General features: G+C 43.3%; 1 protein-coding gene across 1 annotated transcript in view; it reads right to left on the bottom strand.

The window, feature by feature from the left end:
- DENND5B (DENN domain containing 5B) overlaps positions 1-16,982 on the bottom strand; it is a 131,482-nt gene that overhangs the window by 7,129 nt on the left and 107,371 nt on the right. Inside the window, exons 14-19 of the mRNA XM_004700004.2 lie at positions 14,256-14,377; positions 10,470-10,615; positions 8,756-8,874; positions 7,794-7,981; positions 2,023-2,105; positions 1,686-1,812 (exon numbers count right to left, since the gene is read on the bottom strand). Coding sequence (XP_004700061.1) covers positions 1,686-1,812; positions 2,023-2,105; positions 7,794-7,981; positions 8,756-8,874; positions 10,470-10,615; positions 14,256-14,377 — 785 coding nt within the window. The remainder of the gene's footprint in view (positions 1-1,685; positions 1,813-2,022; positions 2,106-7,793; positions 7,982-8,755; positions 8,875-10,469; positions 10,616-14,255; positions 14,378-16,982) is intronic.

The following is a 16,982-nucleotide window of genomic DNA, read 5'->3' as shown; positions in this document are numbered from 1 at the left end:
ACTTTGCCCTGTTCTAGTGATAGAGTAGCTGACCCATACTTTGCCCTGTTCTAGTGACAGAGTAGCTGACCCATACTTTGCGGTCAAATCTTGCAATGGAACTAACTTAGTAAATCTGAGGAACAAATACATATAACACATCTCAGAAGCAGTAATCACCATTGAAAGCTTAACACCATTAACTTTCCTTTCTTATACCTAAAAATTCTGAGTTATGTGAAATCAACTCCCTAATTTAGGCTTTATTTATGAAATGCAATTGATTAATTAAGCCCTTATAAAAACGAGGAACTACAAAGGAGCTGCACACCAAGCAAAAGACGCCAGTAGTACTATGATGATGGAAATGCCCTATACCTGTATTGAACGTTTGGACACTGGACAGCACTGTATTGCTGTCCAATACAGTGACCACTGCTACATGTAGCTGCTGAGCATCTGAAATGTAGCCGGTGTTATCTGGAGAACTACATTTTAAATTAAATTAATGTAAATAGCCAAGTATAGATAGTGGCTACTGTATAGGACAGCTTAGGGTGAGCTTCATCTATTTAAAATTTATTAAGCCACTCCTCAGCTCAGAGCCCTCCACTGGCTTTCCATTTCCCTCAGGCCATGTCCTTCCCATGACCCAGAAGACCCTGCACAACCGAGCCCTGGCATGAAACCTCCCTTTTCCATCTCCCCCTATTCTTTCCCTCCCTCCTCCTGCTGCAGCCACACTGGCCTCACCGCTCCCTGCAAACACCAGGTCAAGCCCCACCTTCGGTCTTGGCCTAGCCTGGCGCTCCCTTCTAGATGTCCACCCATGTGGCTACTCTTCACCAACTTGAAGTCTTTAACTGTCACCTCCACAGCAAAGCCGATAATTATCTCATTAAAAGGTGCACGCACCACTCAATCTTCTTTCCAGTGGCCACTGAGTCAATTACATGGCAATCCCCTGTGGGTCAGAGTAAAACTGGGCTCACAGGGTTTCCAGGAGCTCATTTTTCACAAGTCCTTTGGGCAGAGGCACGTTGGAGGTGAACGCAAACCTCCAATCTTTGGGTTAGCAGCTGAGTGTTAGCTGTTACATGACCCAGGGATGCCTACCATTGTCTTTGATCTTTCTCTCTTTGGTCCCAGATCAGGGATCACCTTCTAGCATACCATGTACATCATGTATCTGTTTTGTTCTTGTGTGTATTTTTTGCCACCACAACCCCCTGCCCACTCCCACAGCCAAAACATATTTGTCAATCAAAGGGACATTTGTTTTGTTTACTGATGGATATCCTAACATCTAGAATGAACACACCAAAACTCATGGCTATTGAATCGATTTTGATTACAGCGACCCTAAGAGACAGGGTAGAACAGCTCGTGTGGGTTTCCAACACGGTAACTCTTGACAGCCTCATCATCTCTCTCCTGTGAGCGGCTAATGGCTTTGAACTGATGAGCTTATGGGTAGTGCAGCCCAGCTTTCAATCTGCTACACCACTAGGCCTACCAGGATCTAGCACAGTGATGGAATTTTGTGGATACTATGAATATTTTTCTTGCATACATTAAAGATCAAGAATAGTGCTTATTTGATCATTATTTTTAAAAATGCAATTCCTCACTCACTGGGTCTTTCCGTTTTCTAAGAAGCATCTCTTAAAAATGACCTTAAAATACCATGTATTGGCTTCATTTACCTATAAAGTCCCAGATGAAGACATTCTTGTGAAAGATGCGGGCGGATTTGAACCCATGGTGGAAGACTTGCTCAAGTGCTGCAACCAGGCCGTTTTCTCCACAAAGCAAGACGGTGAGGCTTCCTCTCTGTGGGACACAACATACAGTGCTGAAGGAGAAGAACTGGCTCTGTCTACAAAACACACTAGAGAAAGACGTGCTGAGAGTAACTATGGGGAGCAAGCTTTGGCAACTATTGGAAAGCTTACAGATTCAAGTACTTTGTCTTGCCTTATGTATCACACATAAAAGTGGCTTTAAAAGTCCTACTATACTATGTTGTATAGCCCATAATACCTCTTTTTCAGGTTTGTGAAAATGTTTCACAATATTGTTCACAGCTTCTCCAATTCCTTCTTGTATCTGTCCAGCATTGGGCTCTGTAAGATAATGAACAGTGGCTGAACTTTCCGGTGGGAAAAATAAAGTGAAGTCCTACGGGATACAAACTGTCCGTTTATGCAGCAAACACGCCGCTGGAGCAGGGCAGTTTTGCCAGCGGCTCCCTGAGAACTGCCTGTGTCCAGTCTGGTCCAGCGGAAGGCCTCTTTGCACAGTGGGAAAGAATCTGAGACCCTTAGCTTCAAATCCCGGTCTTAGCACCTGCAATCTAAACCCTTGACTCTACGTCCAGCTTCTCCAAGTTTGAAGGTGAAATCAGGGAAGTGCACATCTCACAGTGTCCCTTGGAAAACAGAACGAGGGATTAGGTGTCAGTCGCTTGGCATGATGCAAGTCCCCAGATGGAAAGGAAAGAGGACTGCGAGCACTTTGTGACAAACATCTCTTCTCTGGCCCCTCCTTGTCCTATGTAGCGTGGAGCACCTCAATGGACAGAGGACAAAGCTTCTGGAGCTCTGAATGGCTGACCTGGAGTTTGTGCTTTTGTTTCTGCATTTCAAGTTTTGAAAAAGGAAGACGGTGGCATACCAGGAAGCCCCAGCCTACAGCTCAGGGCACCACTTCTTTTTAGCTGCCTAGACAGTGCTTCATCCTGGCAGCCAGCACTTGCCGGTCTAGACCCTTTTCTTGAGGAGGATTTAGTGGACTGTCTGAATGGGACACCAAACCTCTGGTCCCTCAAGTCCTACAGAAAAACAATTCCAAACTCACGGTCATGGCGTCCATTCTAACGCACAGCAACCCAGGAGGGCAGAGGAGAACTGCTCCCAAGAGTTTCTGATCTTTACAGAAGCAAAAAGCCTAACCTTTCTTGTAGGAGGGGCTGGTAGGTTTACAATGCTAATTTTGCTAAGCCAGTTTTTATTTGATGTATCAGTTTGAGCAGCTTTTCTGTCCCCTCTTTTAGTCACTAGCTGATGGGAGGTGGTCTTTGTGTTTTCATCTCAGGTTTACTTCTGGCAGGAATGTGACCTTGAACCAAGCGTCTCCCACAGGAGAACACTGGCCGGCAGCCACGAGTGTCACTTGGCAATAAGTGGGATGATGTCTTTCCTTGTCCCTTGCTGATGTTCTATAGTCATTCTCAACTGTGGCCTTTGAATGGAGGCGTCATGACAGACAGACCCTGGGCACCGAGAGGTGGGAGAGTTCCACGGGTCACTCTCGGGGTGACTGTGGCCTCCGGCTCAGCACTATCCCGAGTTGGAAAGCCTGTGTGTTGGTTGTGGGAGGAGGATTCTATCTCTGTGTAGTCTTCCTTTTAGAGAAAGAGTAAACTATTTTCAATCAAAATACTCTCATACTTGGCCAAAGCATTGGTGAAAAACATAAAAACAGTATGTTCATTAAAAAATAAACGAAGTAAAACGCTGACCGAATACTTAAGCAACTACACCACTGGGGCTCCTTCTGAAGTCCCAAGGGTGATGTGAAAAAGGTGGCAAACTTCAAGGCCAGTAATAGGTAAGATGAGAACAATTATTCCTTTTGGTATCTTGTCGTGGTGATAAATATTAAATCAAATTCATGTCATATTATAAATGATAATATACATCCCAGCATTTAAGAATCTCTAATACTCAATAGAGAACTTCTTACTTTAAGCATTTCTTCAAGTCAAGTCTACACTGACACATACAAATCCTAGAAAGAGAAACCTTCTTAGGACTGAAGCACTGATCTTGTGGCCACTTCAGTTGCAAGTAGTGTCTTTATTTTACTTCTTTCTCTGGATCTTACTTTCTCTTTCAAACATCACGATCCACTTTTAAAGTTCTAATTCATTCCCCAAGAGTTTTGTACCAATCAGAATTTTAAAATAGATTTTAAAATTTTAGTTTTCTGCCCATTACGTTGCATGTACCATGAAAAAATTCCAAGCTATTCATCTCTGAGTGTCAGGTTATTAAACATTTTCTTCTTACCGAGTAAGGAAAAGTAATGTGGCCCCAAAATGAGGGACACCTCGGCCTCTGAAAACAGTGATAGTCAATGAAATTGGACTGATTCAGAACAATCTAGGTTGCCTAAGCTAAACTTATCTCATTCTGGAAATCAGGATAACTAAGGTTTGCTTTTTTTTTTTTTTTAATCAATTTATTGGGGCTCATACAATTCATCACAATACATAGATCAATTGTGTAAAGCACATCTATACATTTGTTGCCCTCATCATTCCCAAAATTCGCTAGCCTCTAATTTTCCTTTTTTTCCCCACCCCTTCCCTTCCTCCTCCCCTGCTTTTTTTTTTTTTAAGGTTTGCTTTATATACAATGGCATTCATCTACCTTAAATGCAACTTGATGAGCTTGATAGGTATGATTCACTAGCATAATCATGGCATAGATCACTTTCATCAACTCGTAAGTTACTTCAAGTCTCTGTTAGTCAGTTCCTCCACCAGTTACCAGCCCTGGGAAACCACTGATGACTTGCTATCACTATTAATTTGTCCTCCTCCAGAATTCCATATAAATGGAATACAATACTTAACTTTGTCTAGTTTCTTCCATTTAGCACATGCTTTTGAGATTCACCTAAGTTGTATCAGCAGTTCAATTACTCTGTTGATTAGAAGACTATTGGAGAGCTCATTCACTCACCAGTTGCCTGGCTATTTGGGAGACCATGACTACAGGGGCTGTGCAAACCTGAGTGCCAGTCTTCGTGAAGACAGGTATATTCATGTCTCTTGGGCAAAGACCTAGGAATGTGATTGCTGGGTCAAGTGCATACATATATATATAAATATATATATACACATAAAAAAACCTGCCAAGTACTGAGCATTATCAGTCTTTAAAATTTTTGCCATTCTAGTGGGTGTATGGTGTGAACACAGGAGGGGACTAGATTGAAAGAGAATGAAGGGTTTTTTTTTTTTTTTTGTATTTCATCCTAATACTTAACTATAGCAGCAAACAAATAGAGACTAATAGCACTTAGGGAAGTTGTTTCAGTAATAAACAAAGGGCTTCCATCAGGAGATATGGTTATTCTACTTATGATAATTTCCTATACATGAAATCACACCACTTCCTTAGTGAATTCCTGTAATTTCTTTTTCATTACTTATACCGTGTCTGCGTTAGTTTCCTTTGGCTGTACAAACTGGATGGCTTAAAACAACACAAGTCTGTTCTCTCACCGCTCTGGAGGCCGGCCATAAGAAATACCTATCTATCATTGGACCCGGACTGAGGTGTCAGCAGGGCTGTGCTCTCACCGGAGGCTCTGGAGCAGAGGTTCTCCACCTGTGGGTTGCGACTCCTTTGGGGGTCGAACGACCCTTTCACAGGGGTCGCTCGATTCATAACAGGAGCAAAATGACAGTTATGAAGTAGCAACGAAAACAATGTTATGGTTGGGGGTAATTACAACACGAGGAACTGTATGAAAGGGTCGCGGCACCAGGAAGGTTGAGAACCATTGCTCTAGGGGGAAATCTATACTGGCCTCTTCCAGCCTGGGGGTTGCTGACATTCCTTGGTTTGTGCTCACATCATCTCAATCTCTTTCTCCTTTATATCAGCTTCTCCTCTGTCTCCGTCTTATAAAGATTTATGTGATTGCATTTAAAGACCATCTGGATAATCCTAGTTAATCTGTTCATTTTGAGATCCTTAAGTAAATCACATCTGCAAAGACTTTTTCCTAAATATGGTCATTTCCCCCCGAAATATTGTATTCACAAGTGCCAGGGATGCCAAACTCCAAAAGCACTACTATAGAGTGGATTCCGACTCATGGCAATCCTAAAGGAAGGGTATAAGTGCTCTTGTGGATTTCTGAGACTCTATAACTCTTTTTAAAAAATTAGCTTTATAGGCATATAATTCACAAAATCTAATGGTTCAATTATACTAAGAAGAACTGTGCACACACCACCACATTCTATGAAAGAACATTTTCTTCTTTCTTGTATCTTTGTTGTTGGTCCCCTTTTCTCACCCCCATCCCCAACTTCCTCCTGCCCCGCCCCTAAGAAATTATTAATCCAGCGACTGTCTCTATAGATTGACCCATCCTAGATTCCATACACAGAAAATCATACAAAAACAAAGGTAAAAACCAACGACAAAAGCTAGAAAAACCTCAATCAAAAAGCAAAAATATTAAAAACAAAAAACAAAAATACGGAAACAACTTAAAAATGAGTCAAAGGGGGGATCAAACATTAAGTTGTTATATTTTAATGTAATTACATTTGCCATAATTGACTTTAAAAGGTCCCCATTTGGTAGCAAGGCTGTTTCCATCCCTGGACTACATTCAGAGGGATTCACCAATCTTAATGCACACAGGGACCCTGCAAATGGATTTTGGGCTTCCACAGCCTTTGGCAAACCAAATATTCAGAATTTAAACTCTAATCCAGGTCCCTTCTCTGGATTTGGACTTTATTATTCACAATTCTAGGATCACATAGGCTGGTGAGCAACTTCCATGTGAACTTAGCTGATGCCTCATTTAGACGGCTGCTTGTGTTTTTTAAGACGTCTCTTAAGTCCCTAGATGTTACTCTTTCTGACAGCCTTCTGATGTCTTGATGTCTTCACTACACTTAGCCATAGCACTCAGATCTTCAAGTGATCTCTTCGTAAGAGTGAGCACTGAGTGAGACTGTAACTCTTTACTTTTCTCCTGTGGAGTGGCTAGTGGTTTTGAACTGCTAACTTTGTGGTTGGCAGCCCAAAGTGTAGCCACCAGGGTTCCTTTCCAGGGACCAGAATCTGATATTTGGGGGCAGGGGTGAGTGGGTGGAATATAATTCAATCTACTAATTAGTAAAAATTAGATGTGGGCTATACAATTAAAAATGCCATGTGAACATAATATTCTATTCACAAATTTAATTCTTCTGTATTTTGCTTCTTTGTGCATATGAACCGAGGTGAGGTATATTTGTTTTCTAAAACTGCTGATTTCGAGGAACAATATCCCACAAATTGAATGGTTTCTAAGAGCATAGATTTATTCTCTTTTAGTACTGAAGCTCAGAGTCAAAATTTAGGGTGTCTGCAGGACACTATTGCTCTAAAAGAAGATCCCTTTTTATAAATTGCCCTTATTAGTTCCTATTTCTGCAGCTTAGTTAAAAGTGAGCATTCAGATGCTGTAAGATATGGGAAAAATAATCTATAACTTATCAAGGGTTCGTGAGGGAGGAAGGGAGGGAGGATGGGCGGGGGAGGGAGGTGGAAGAAATGGGGAGTTGATATCAGGGGCTCAAGTGGGAAGAGATGGCTTTGAAAATGATGATGGCGGCATGTGTGCAAATGTGCTTGACACACTGGAGGAATGAATGGGTTGTGATGAGAGTGTAAGAGCCCCAATAGAAGTATTAACAAAAAGTGCGCATTCAGTGTTTGGAAGGCAGCTGTGCTCACCACTATACCACCACCGCGGATGCATTCAGTGTTTTGAAGTTTTAGTATTTCAAATTCTTCAGGCTTTTGATTACTTGTTAATGCTTTGCCTTTATTTCCCCCTTTTATTCCCTTTTAAAGCTCCTTCTCCCAAGTTAGTTTTCCTTAACTTAAAAATTTTTAATCTCCTTCCTCATTACACTCCACCAATGCCAGTTACTAGGTGAGCTAGCCACAAGAAGCCTGTGGCATCGAAGGCACATCTGGATAAAATCATGGAAAAAGCCAACTACTCACTGTTGGCTTTTCCTGTCAGTGACGGCATGCTCAATCGCCTCGCTGAGGTTGGTGACTTCTGCTGGGGCGGAGTCCGACACTGCTTCACCAGCCCCTCCTCGGAGGCAGAGGCCATTAGCTCTCCAATCAGAATCCTCTCCAGACTTCCGTCATCAATGCCTTTCCCCAGCCACCGCCCACAAGGGAACCTGGGAGGATAGAGAACACCTTCTCAGTCAGCATTTTCTTTTTATTAGTTTTTCCCCCCTGCGGAATGAAACAAAACCAAAGAATACCCCATCATTTTACTACTGTGTAGCCCATCATTTTAGTGGCTGTGGGTTATTTTAATGACGGAAAATTTCAAACACATATAAAAGTAGAGAGAAGAATACAAAAGACATGCATATTCTTAACAGGCAGATTTAAAGTTTTGCCATGTTCTTAATGTTTGTTTTTTAATTATTTTAAAATAAATTACAGGTATCAGGATCTCTCACCCCCAAAAATATCATAATAGGAATTTCTAAAAAGTAAGACAGTCTTCTACATAGCCACAAATGTTATCACACCCAACAAAAGTAAAAATCATTCTTTCATATTTTGTCATGTCTCGTGTATACAAAAATTCTGTGGTTAGTTTTCGGAAGCATCTTTCCAAACTAGAAATTAACGTGGGCAATGATGCTCTCACAGAAGAGTGCCGACTCAACGAGTGGAACCCAGGGGGTCTTTCCTTTCCTGAGGCACTGTACTCTCTGCCTTGTTTCCGCAGAGCTGGACCAATCCTTTTCATCGCCTGAGAACTAAGCATGAGCAGCAAGCACAAGGCTCTGTTTTTAAATTGCATTTTAAGTTGCATAAACAAAGAAACAAAGGAACCCAAAGACTTAAGATCTGGAAGGCAGTGGGAAAAGTGTTACGAAAAAAAAAGTTTTGAAGGAGCCTCAGAGAATCCTGAGCTTCCCAACACATGTACTTACCTGTAGGTATGCCCGGTGATTTCATTTCTGACCATCACACAATCCACTAGCCACTTGGCTAACAGTCCTGAGTTGTCATGGCCGATCTGCACGGTGGTGAGCTTCCCCAAGTTCTGGCACTGTAGGGAAGGGGGGGGCCACAGGTTATTCAGTGTCATCTCATCCCAGCCTGCTGCACTGCTGTGCTGGCCGGGCACTTTCATCCCCCTAATATAACCACCTCCGATGATGACTTCCTCTGCATAATGGGCTCTGCTACCGAAAGAGAGAAATATATTTGCACGAGTCCTTGCTCTCATGGAGCCCCCACTTACGGATATAGGGACGATGAACTATCACGAGTTGATATATACAATATGCTAGAGCAACAGAGGAAACAAAGATTTGTTAGAAAGCGGGGCCCAGGGCCACACAGGGGAGTAATTTACATCTTGAAAGGCAAGAAGAACCTCAAAAGGTGGTCAAGGGACACTATTTAGAGAAGAAAACAACTGCAGAAGCAAAAAATATCAAACATTTGTATTTGTCTGTTTTTTATAAAAAACCATGGCAGAAGTAACTTCACCCCTCCTACACTAAAACTAGTTTTTGAAGCTGCAGCCAAAAAGCATGGTGACCAGTGAATGCCCCTACTGGTTCTTTGGGGAAAATAATAAACCAAGACGATCACTGCCAACTCCCAGGGCCCCTCCGGACAGACTGGAACTGCCCCTGGGGATTCCCAAGACCAAAAACCTTTATGGAGCAGAAAGCCTCACTGTTTTCCCAAGCAGTGGTTGGTGATTTTGAACTGCAGACCTTATGGTTAGCAGTCCAACTGGTAACCATTACACCACAGGGCTCCTTGGACAAGGACAAAAAAAAGCAACAATAAAAAACATTTTAGTAAAAATAAATGCCAATTAAATCCCAAACCTTAATGTCTGCTAATTTCAAAGAGCATAGGCCTCAACTGACTGTGACAGATGGGGACATGAGCCATGAGGTCTACAATCAAGTGACTGTGTATCTCTGGGAGAAAGCATCAGGGGTTCCAGGTGAGTCTATTGGGTAGATAAGGCTCTTGAGGGAATCACAACCCGGAGCAGACTCTGCTACTCTTAAGCATCAATGAATATAATAAGCACAGGAAATTCATTTAGTACTGCTTCCCCGCTGACGTGTGAGCAGGGATTTGCCTTCTTCCCACACACCATCAACCTGCATGTGGGCGCACACACCAAAACGCTTCACCAGCTGAGACCTGAAAGCAGACTACACCATGGAAAGGCATTATTGTCATTGTCTTTAAAACAAAATCATTGTACAGATGATTCTGTGGATGGATAGATATCACTTCTCTTGTCCATTTATTAAGAGATGCTGAGGCCAGGCAGGGAAGCCAGAGAGGAGACCCTTTGTGGGGTAAGCATCTATTTGAATGCCTTTATGTGCTAGGTTCTGTGGTAGTCACTGAGAATCCCAAAATAGGGTCTGGAAAAGAAGCCCCCCACTACAAATATAAAAATAGAGCTTAAATAGCAGCAATGATAGCAACAATAAAAATACAAAACAAATTAAGCTGACAATTTTAGGTAGTCATGAAATGGATCTCACATGTTTAAATGTTCCTCCTGTGTATTATTTTATTAAAAAATAAAACCAACCAACTCCAAACTGGAATCCTTCTGTGGAACTCCATTTGAAATGACACGTTTTGCTCAGTTGAACCTACCTCAAAAGTCATTTCCAGGAGGTTTTTGGGAATCTGCATTACTCCTGTGTCTCCCAACTCTCCCGCCACACAGATCCAAGGGTTGGATGTGATGATTGCATTGCTTAACTTTTTGATTGGGATGATCACTGACCTATATGGAATCACTGAAAGATAAATGTTCAAATTAATGTAAAATGATGATGGAAAGTCTCCTGATAACAAAACACACTGCTTCTCTAAAGAACTCGGATGGCTTTCAAGGATAATTTGCTTCCGATGTGTAGTCAATGCGGTTAAGATGCATTTAAACAAAACCACCAGATAAACTGTTTTAGTCTAGCTCAGGTGGCAAAGTGGTTATGTGCCTGGCTGCTAACGGAAAGGTCAGTGGTTCAAACCCACCAGCCATTCCATGGGTGAGAGATGTGACAGCCTGTTTTCATAAAAATTCACAGCCTTGGAAACCCCGTGGGGCAGTTCCACTCAGTCCTACAGGCTCACGACGAGTCCCGATAGATTCCATGGCACCAGCCTTGCTGCTGTTGCTGAGCCGAGAGTTCCAGTTTCTAAATAACCCGACCCGACCTGCTAGATGTGGGAGCCTCCCTGGCACACGCTGCCATGGAGGGGCAGCACCGCACCTCACCATGGACACACATCACCACCGCATCCAGACTCAATATCCGGTGGTAGCACCAGGATCCCGCTACCCAGTACTCTTCCCGATGTAATATTTTTAAAATTAATTTTGTACCCAAACCAAATACTGGTAAACGTGATTACTAATACAATTTTATAAGAAAAGAAAGATGAATGGCTTCTTACATAGTATTTCTTTTTACTAACTTTCTTGGCATCTCCGTTATGGGCATAACATAAACCCTGTTGACCATGACTCCCAGATTAGAACCCCAAGAAGGCAATGTGTGAGAGGGACTGCTGGAGAAGTCACGGTGAAGGGGGCAGCTGGGGGAACCTTTCTCTTGACTCTTCAGAAAGTGCACCACTAGATGTCACTGTCCTCTCACTGCCCCCGTTCAAATGTGATGGCACAACAAAGACATCACAGGCTGCTTTGAAAAAGAAAGGAGTGGGTGGGTGGGGGAGAGGTGTGTGTGTGTGTGTGTGTGTGTGTGTGTTCTACAGACATTAGCACATTTTATTCATCAAAGTTACACTTCTTTTCTTAGCAGGGTGGTTTTCTTGTTCAATCATAAGAGAGGAGTTGCTAGCTCTCCCTGAAAGATTTACAGGTAGACTAGCAACATTCACTGGCAAAGGGGACCAGAAACCACCTCACACAGTGAGTGCAGGGTTCAATGCATTCTTTTTTCAGAGGAGGAAAATGAGTGGGCTAACTGCTTCATTTCCCTAATTTTACATAAACTACTTTCTCTACCTTGGTGGAGTAACTGCCCTTTCCTTTTGGCCAAAGGAAAATGTCAGAGAAAAGGCCGTGCTTTCGTGAGACTAGGTGGGTTTGAAAGCGAAAGCAGAAGAGGTTAGCTTAAGACTTTATTTTGGGCGCCGGCACTTCTCTAATTCCTTGCATCGACAGAAAACCGTGAAGATACAGAAAAGGCCTGCTTGGGGGTCAACAATTCTCTGGCTGAAAAGGGCCCACAACGCTTTCAACAGATAAAAGTAGAAAAAGAGCAGCATTATTAAACTATAAACTCTTCTTTCCCTAAGTCTATCAATTCCTCAAATTGAGCATTGCTCGGGCAGTTAATCTGAAAATATAAGAAGCATTTTAAGACTCTTCCCTACCTTTGCTGTCCTTCTCTTTGAAAACTGTGAAGTAGCACCTTAGCCTCGTGGTCCTGCAGTGCACTGATCCGAGTAGCAGTAGCAGGGCAGATATTACAGGTTGCTCTATGACAGAGACCTAGCTATGGAACACCAGGGCACCCATTGTGAGCATGGAAACAGCACCCCTGTCCAAACAGTCACACCCACTTTTTTGAGAACTTCATAGAACATCAGCACAAAACAAGAGAAGCTCATTCATCTTTTCCAGAACACATTATGGCACCACATGAGAATTACCACTTCATCTTCATTGAGGAAAACTGGTTTATGCTGTTTCTTTCCTCAGCAAAGCAAGAGGAGAGTGTTCCTGGAACCTTGAGAGTATTAGGTTTTTTAAAAAATCATTTTATTGGGGGCTCTTATCACAATGTACACATCCATCCATTGTGTCAAGCACATTTGTACATATGCTGCCATCACCATCTTCAAAGGGGAGTGTTAGTTTTAACTTGCCGACAATGGAAACAGCAAGGGTTAACAGAAACTGCTCAGTGGTGCCCCCTCTCCCTTCCCCACCCCCTTTCAGGTGGCCTCAGGGCACTGCCAGTCCAAGGGTCTGACTGGCCTAATACCCCCAAGACTGGGAGGCCAAAACCCCTATTCTGGCTGGGACTTCTTGGAAAACACAGACCCTGCTCCCTTCCTCCTTAGTGTTGGCTCCTCCTTCCTGCAGGAAGAGCAGCCGTCCTGTGACGAGGAAGCAGTCATGAACCGGGAGAGCCTAAGAGGAAAGGGCCGTGGGTCCCGTGGGGACGGCACAGCCAGGCTTCTCGTGATCACAGAAGAAACGGAAAACGATTCAGTTCTGTAAGCCACTGTTTGTAAGGTTTCTGATCCTTGTAGCTGAAGATAGTTTCTAAATGATCTAAGTAAAAGTTATCTGAAGAATGGAGGGAAGACCAGTGCAAATAAGATTTAGTAATGGCGAGTAGAATGCTGTAATTCAACACTCAATCAGGAATAAGTCTTAATCTGCATGCTTAATCGGCACAGTGGTTGTTGCATGCTGTCAAGTCTATTCTGACTTCTAGGACAGAGGAGAATTCCCCCTGGGAGTTTCCTACAGGAACAAATCATCAGGTTCCCCCCACAGAACCACTGCTGGGTTTGAACTGCTGACCTTTCAGTGAGAAGCAGAGCACTTAACCATCGTGCCAACAGGACACTTATCTTCCAGTTACAGATCTACAATGTCTAATAAGATCCCAAATCCTTCTCAATCATCAAAGTTTAATGAGTTTTGGTGGTGGAAGGGTTCATGTTGGCTGTGAACCACAAGGTTAGCAGTTCAAAACCACTGGAGGCTGTGTGGGAGAAAGAGGAGGCCTTTTACTCTTGCGAACAGTTGGAGGTCTCGGAAACTCCTGGGCAGTTCTATCCTGCCTGTAAAACAGTTGCTCCTGACTTGATGGCAGTGAGTTTGTTTGATTTTGGTCACTGATTCTTGGGATCTGCTTTGATTGGGACAGCAGGCTATGTTGTAACATCTCTTTTCACAGCTATTTCCGGTAGCATATCCTAGGGCAGGCTGAGTTTCTTGGGAAGCCAACTCTAAATTCGAGGTTAGCATGCAGGATGCGTACCAGACAGGGCTCCTGGGTCAACATGCAGAAGAAAGCACCACTGGCCACTGGAGGTGAGCGATGATGATGATGCAGCCTCAACAAAGCCCTCTCGGGGAGATCTGGGCCGGCTCTGGTCAGACACTGGGTGCTGGCTGCCCAGGGAAACGTACTGGTATTGGCCTCAGGTAAGGGAGCTTTCCTCTGTAATGTAATCTCCATGGGGCCTGCCAGCTGAGGGCTGCTTTTCGTAAGCACACGCAGCAGCTGGAAAGTGCCCTTGGTTTCTGCACGGAATTCTGGGTGGTACACACAGTGCCTGTCTCACTGTATTATGGTATGACTCACTGCTTAATAGATGAACTCTTTTATCCCACTAGTCCCCTGAGTAACCAACTCTGCAGTAACCAGCCGAACTCTCCACACTTACTGATCGTGGTGAACACACTGGTGAAGCAGAAATAGTCCACCGCATTGAGGGAAAGAAGGTGGTAAAGAAATTGCTCTCGTTCTTCTTCACAACGTAGAAAAGCGTAGCGCTTATAAAGCTTCCTAGGAAAGGGCGAGACAAGCACAAACCTCAGACAATAGGACACTTACGTTTTCCATGCTTTCCTCTATGACATCCATTAACACCTACCTCCACTTAGACAACCTTCGGGTAGAAACTGTAATCTCGAAAGATTAAAAACTAGACAAGTCACAGAAATAAGCATACAAAAGTTATTACGTAATGAATTGTAAGCATACAGTAATTGAAGGAAAACAAAAAATCATGAATCTGTCCTGTGTATAATATTAAAAAAAGATTTTAAAAATAATGTTCAGTCAGTGCTGACAAAGGTTCAATGAATACCTGTTCTCATGGCTGATGGGGGTGAAAATTACAGGAAAGTATCTTTAATTTTACTTTCAAGCCTGAGGATGTAGTATAAGAAAGGGGCAAAGATTTAATCATAAATGTCCAATGAAGTGTTTTAGGTAAAAACAGACCACAGTATTAACATGCTGGAATAATGCGCAGTTATTAAAGACAGTTTAGGAAAAAAATTAATACCAGTACTATTATTACTAAAAACAGTAAATAACTTATTAAGAACTTATATTTTAGTACTATTTGAGTGTTTTACTGGTATTAATATACGTAATCCTTATGATCACCCTGTCAAGTCTATTATTCTTATTTGATGGGAAAATGGCGCTAGAGAAGTATGATAAGGAACCCCCCCCCAAAAAAAACGGGATTTTGTGTGTGTGTGTGTGTTCAAAGCTTGTTTAAATTAAAAAAAAACAAACATTTTATTGGGGCTAATACAACTCTTGTCACAATCCATACATACATCAATTATGCACAGCACACTTATACATTTGTTGCCCTCATCATTCTCAAAATTCGCTTTCTACTTGGGTTCCTGGAATCAGCTCATTTCCCTTTTTCCCTTCCCTTTCCCTCCCCGCTCCCCCTTCCTTCATGGACCCTTAATAACTTATAAATTATTATTTTATCTTATCTTACACTGCCTGCGTCTCCCTTCACCCACTTCTCCACTGCCCATCCCCCAGAGAAGAGGTTACATATAGATCCCTGTGATCGATTCCCCCTTTCTACACTCCCTTCCCTCCCAGTATCGCCGCTCTCACCCCTGGTCCCCAGGGGCTCATCTGTCCTGGATTCCCTGTGTTTCCAGTTTCCATCTGTACTGCTGTGCATCCTCTGGTCTAACCAGGTTTGCAAGGTAGAACTGGGATCATGGTAGTTGGGAGGAGGAAGCATTTAAGAACTACAGGAAGGTTGTGAGTTTCATTATTGCTACACTGAACCCTGAGTGTCCCATCTCTTCCCCACTACCCCTCTGCAAAGGATGTCCAGTTGTCTACAGATGGGCATTGTGTCCCCATCACGAGCTCCCCTCATTCACAATAAGATTCCCCCACCCCCCTGCCTTTGGTGCTTGAAACCTGGTGCCCTCGGCCCCTCATGTTGGTGTGTTGCTTCCATGTGGGCTTTGTTGCTTCTGGGCTAAAAGGCTACTTGTTTACTTTCAAGCCTTTAAGACCCCAAACGCTATAGCTCTCGATAGCCGGGCACCATCAGCCTTCTTCACCACAATTACTTATGCATACATTCGTCTTCGTTTATGTGGGCTTTGTTGCTTCCGAGCCAGATGGCCGCTTGTTTGCCTTCAAGCCTTTAAGACCCCAGACGCTATATCTTTTGATAGCCGGGCACCATCAGCTTTCTTCACCATGTTTGCTTATGCACACGTCTGTCTTCAGCAATCATGTCGGAAGGGTGGGTATCATGAAATGACCGTTTAGCTGAGCAAGGTGCTCTTGTATTAAGGGAACGTGCGCGAGGAGGCCCAACGTCCACCTGCTACCGTACTACTAAACCTATACATATATGCACATAGGTCTATTCCCCCCATACTCATAAATATATTTACATATGTACAAGTCTGCATTTAGGCTGCTATGTTTGCCCTTTGCCTCCTACTCCTTTCCTGTTTCCCTACGCTTTCCTCCTGTGTCATTACCTGTTTAGCCTTCATTCTGGTTTCAGTAATTCCTCTCAGTTACCTTGCCCTTGATCACTCCCTACCAGTCCTCCCATCCCCTCCCTGCCACTGGTTTTGAAGCACTCATTGTTCCCCTGTCCCTGGGCTGGGCAACACTTCCTCCCTTCCCCTACCTCCTACACTCTCATGTCCCTCCAGGACTGTTGGTCCCGTTATTTTCTTCTCACATTTTTTGTCCAGCCTATCTTATCCAAGTGGACCTGCAGATATATTAATGTGTGCATAAAGTTGGGGATGGCTTTGACAGCACCATAGTGGCACATAAGAACATGCCGACGACAGCAACAACACCGACATGCTAACAAACAAAAAAGCTGCTGATACACAAAATTTAAAAGAAGAGAAAAAAACAGAAAAACAAAACAAAGACAGAAAAAAAAAAAAAAAAAAAGCCTGTTAATAGTTCAAGGTCTGTTTGTTGACCTTTAGGAATGTTTTCCGGACGAGTCTGACAGGGTGCCATGTCTTGGCCCCAAAGTTCATCCTTTATACTCCCTCGGGACCTCCTTGCTCTGCTTCCCCTGCCGCTCCATTGCACGCCCCCAGTGTTTTGCCTCAGTGTGGTGGGGTCAGCTCAG

The sequence above is a fragment of the Echinops telfairi genome, unplaced genomic scaffold, assembly GCF_000313985.2.
Source record: "Echinops telfairi isolate 266 unplaced genomic scaffold, ASM31398v2 ScPeMD7_7406;HRSCAF=8444, whole genome shotgun sequence".
Taxonomy (NCBI): domain Eukaryota; kingdom Metazoa; phylum Chordata; class Mammalia; order Afrosoricida; family Tenrecidae; genus Echinops; species Echinops telfairi.
The sequence above is the reverse complement of the archived record's forward strand: the minus strand, read 5'-3'. Positions and strand labels throughout refer to the sequence as shown.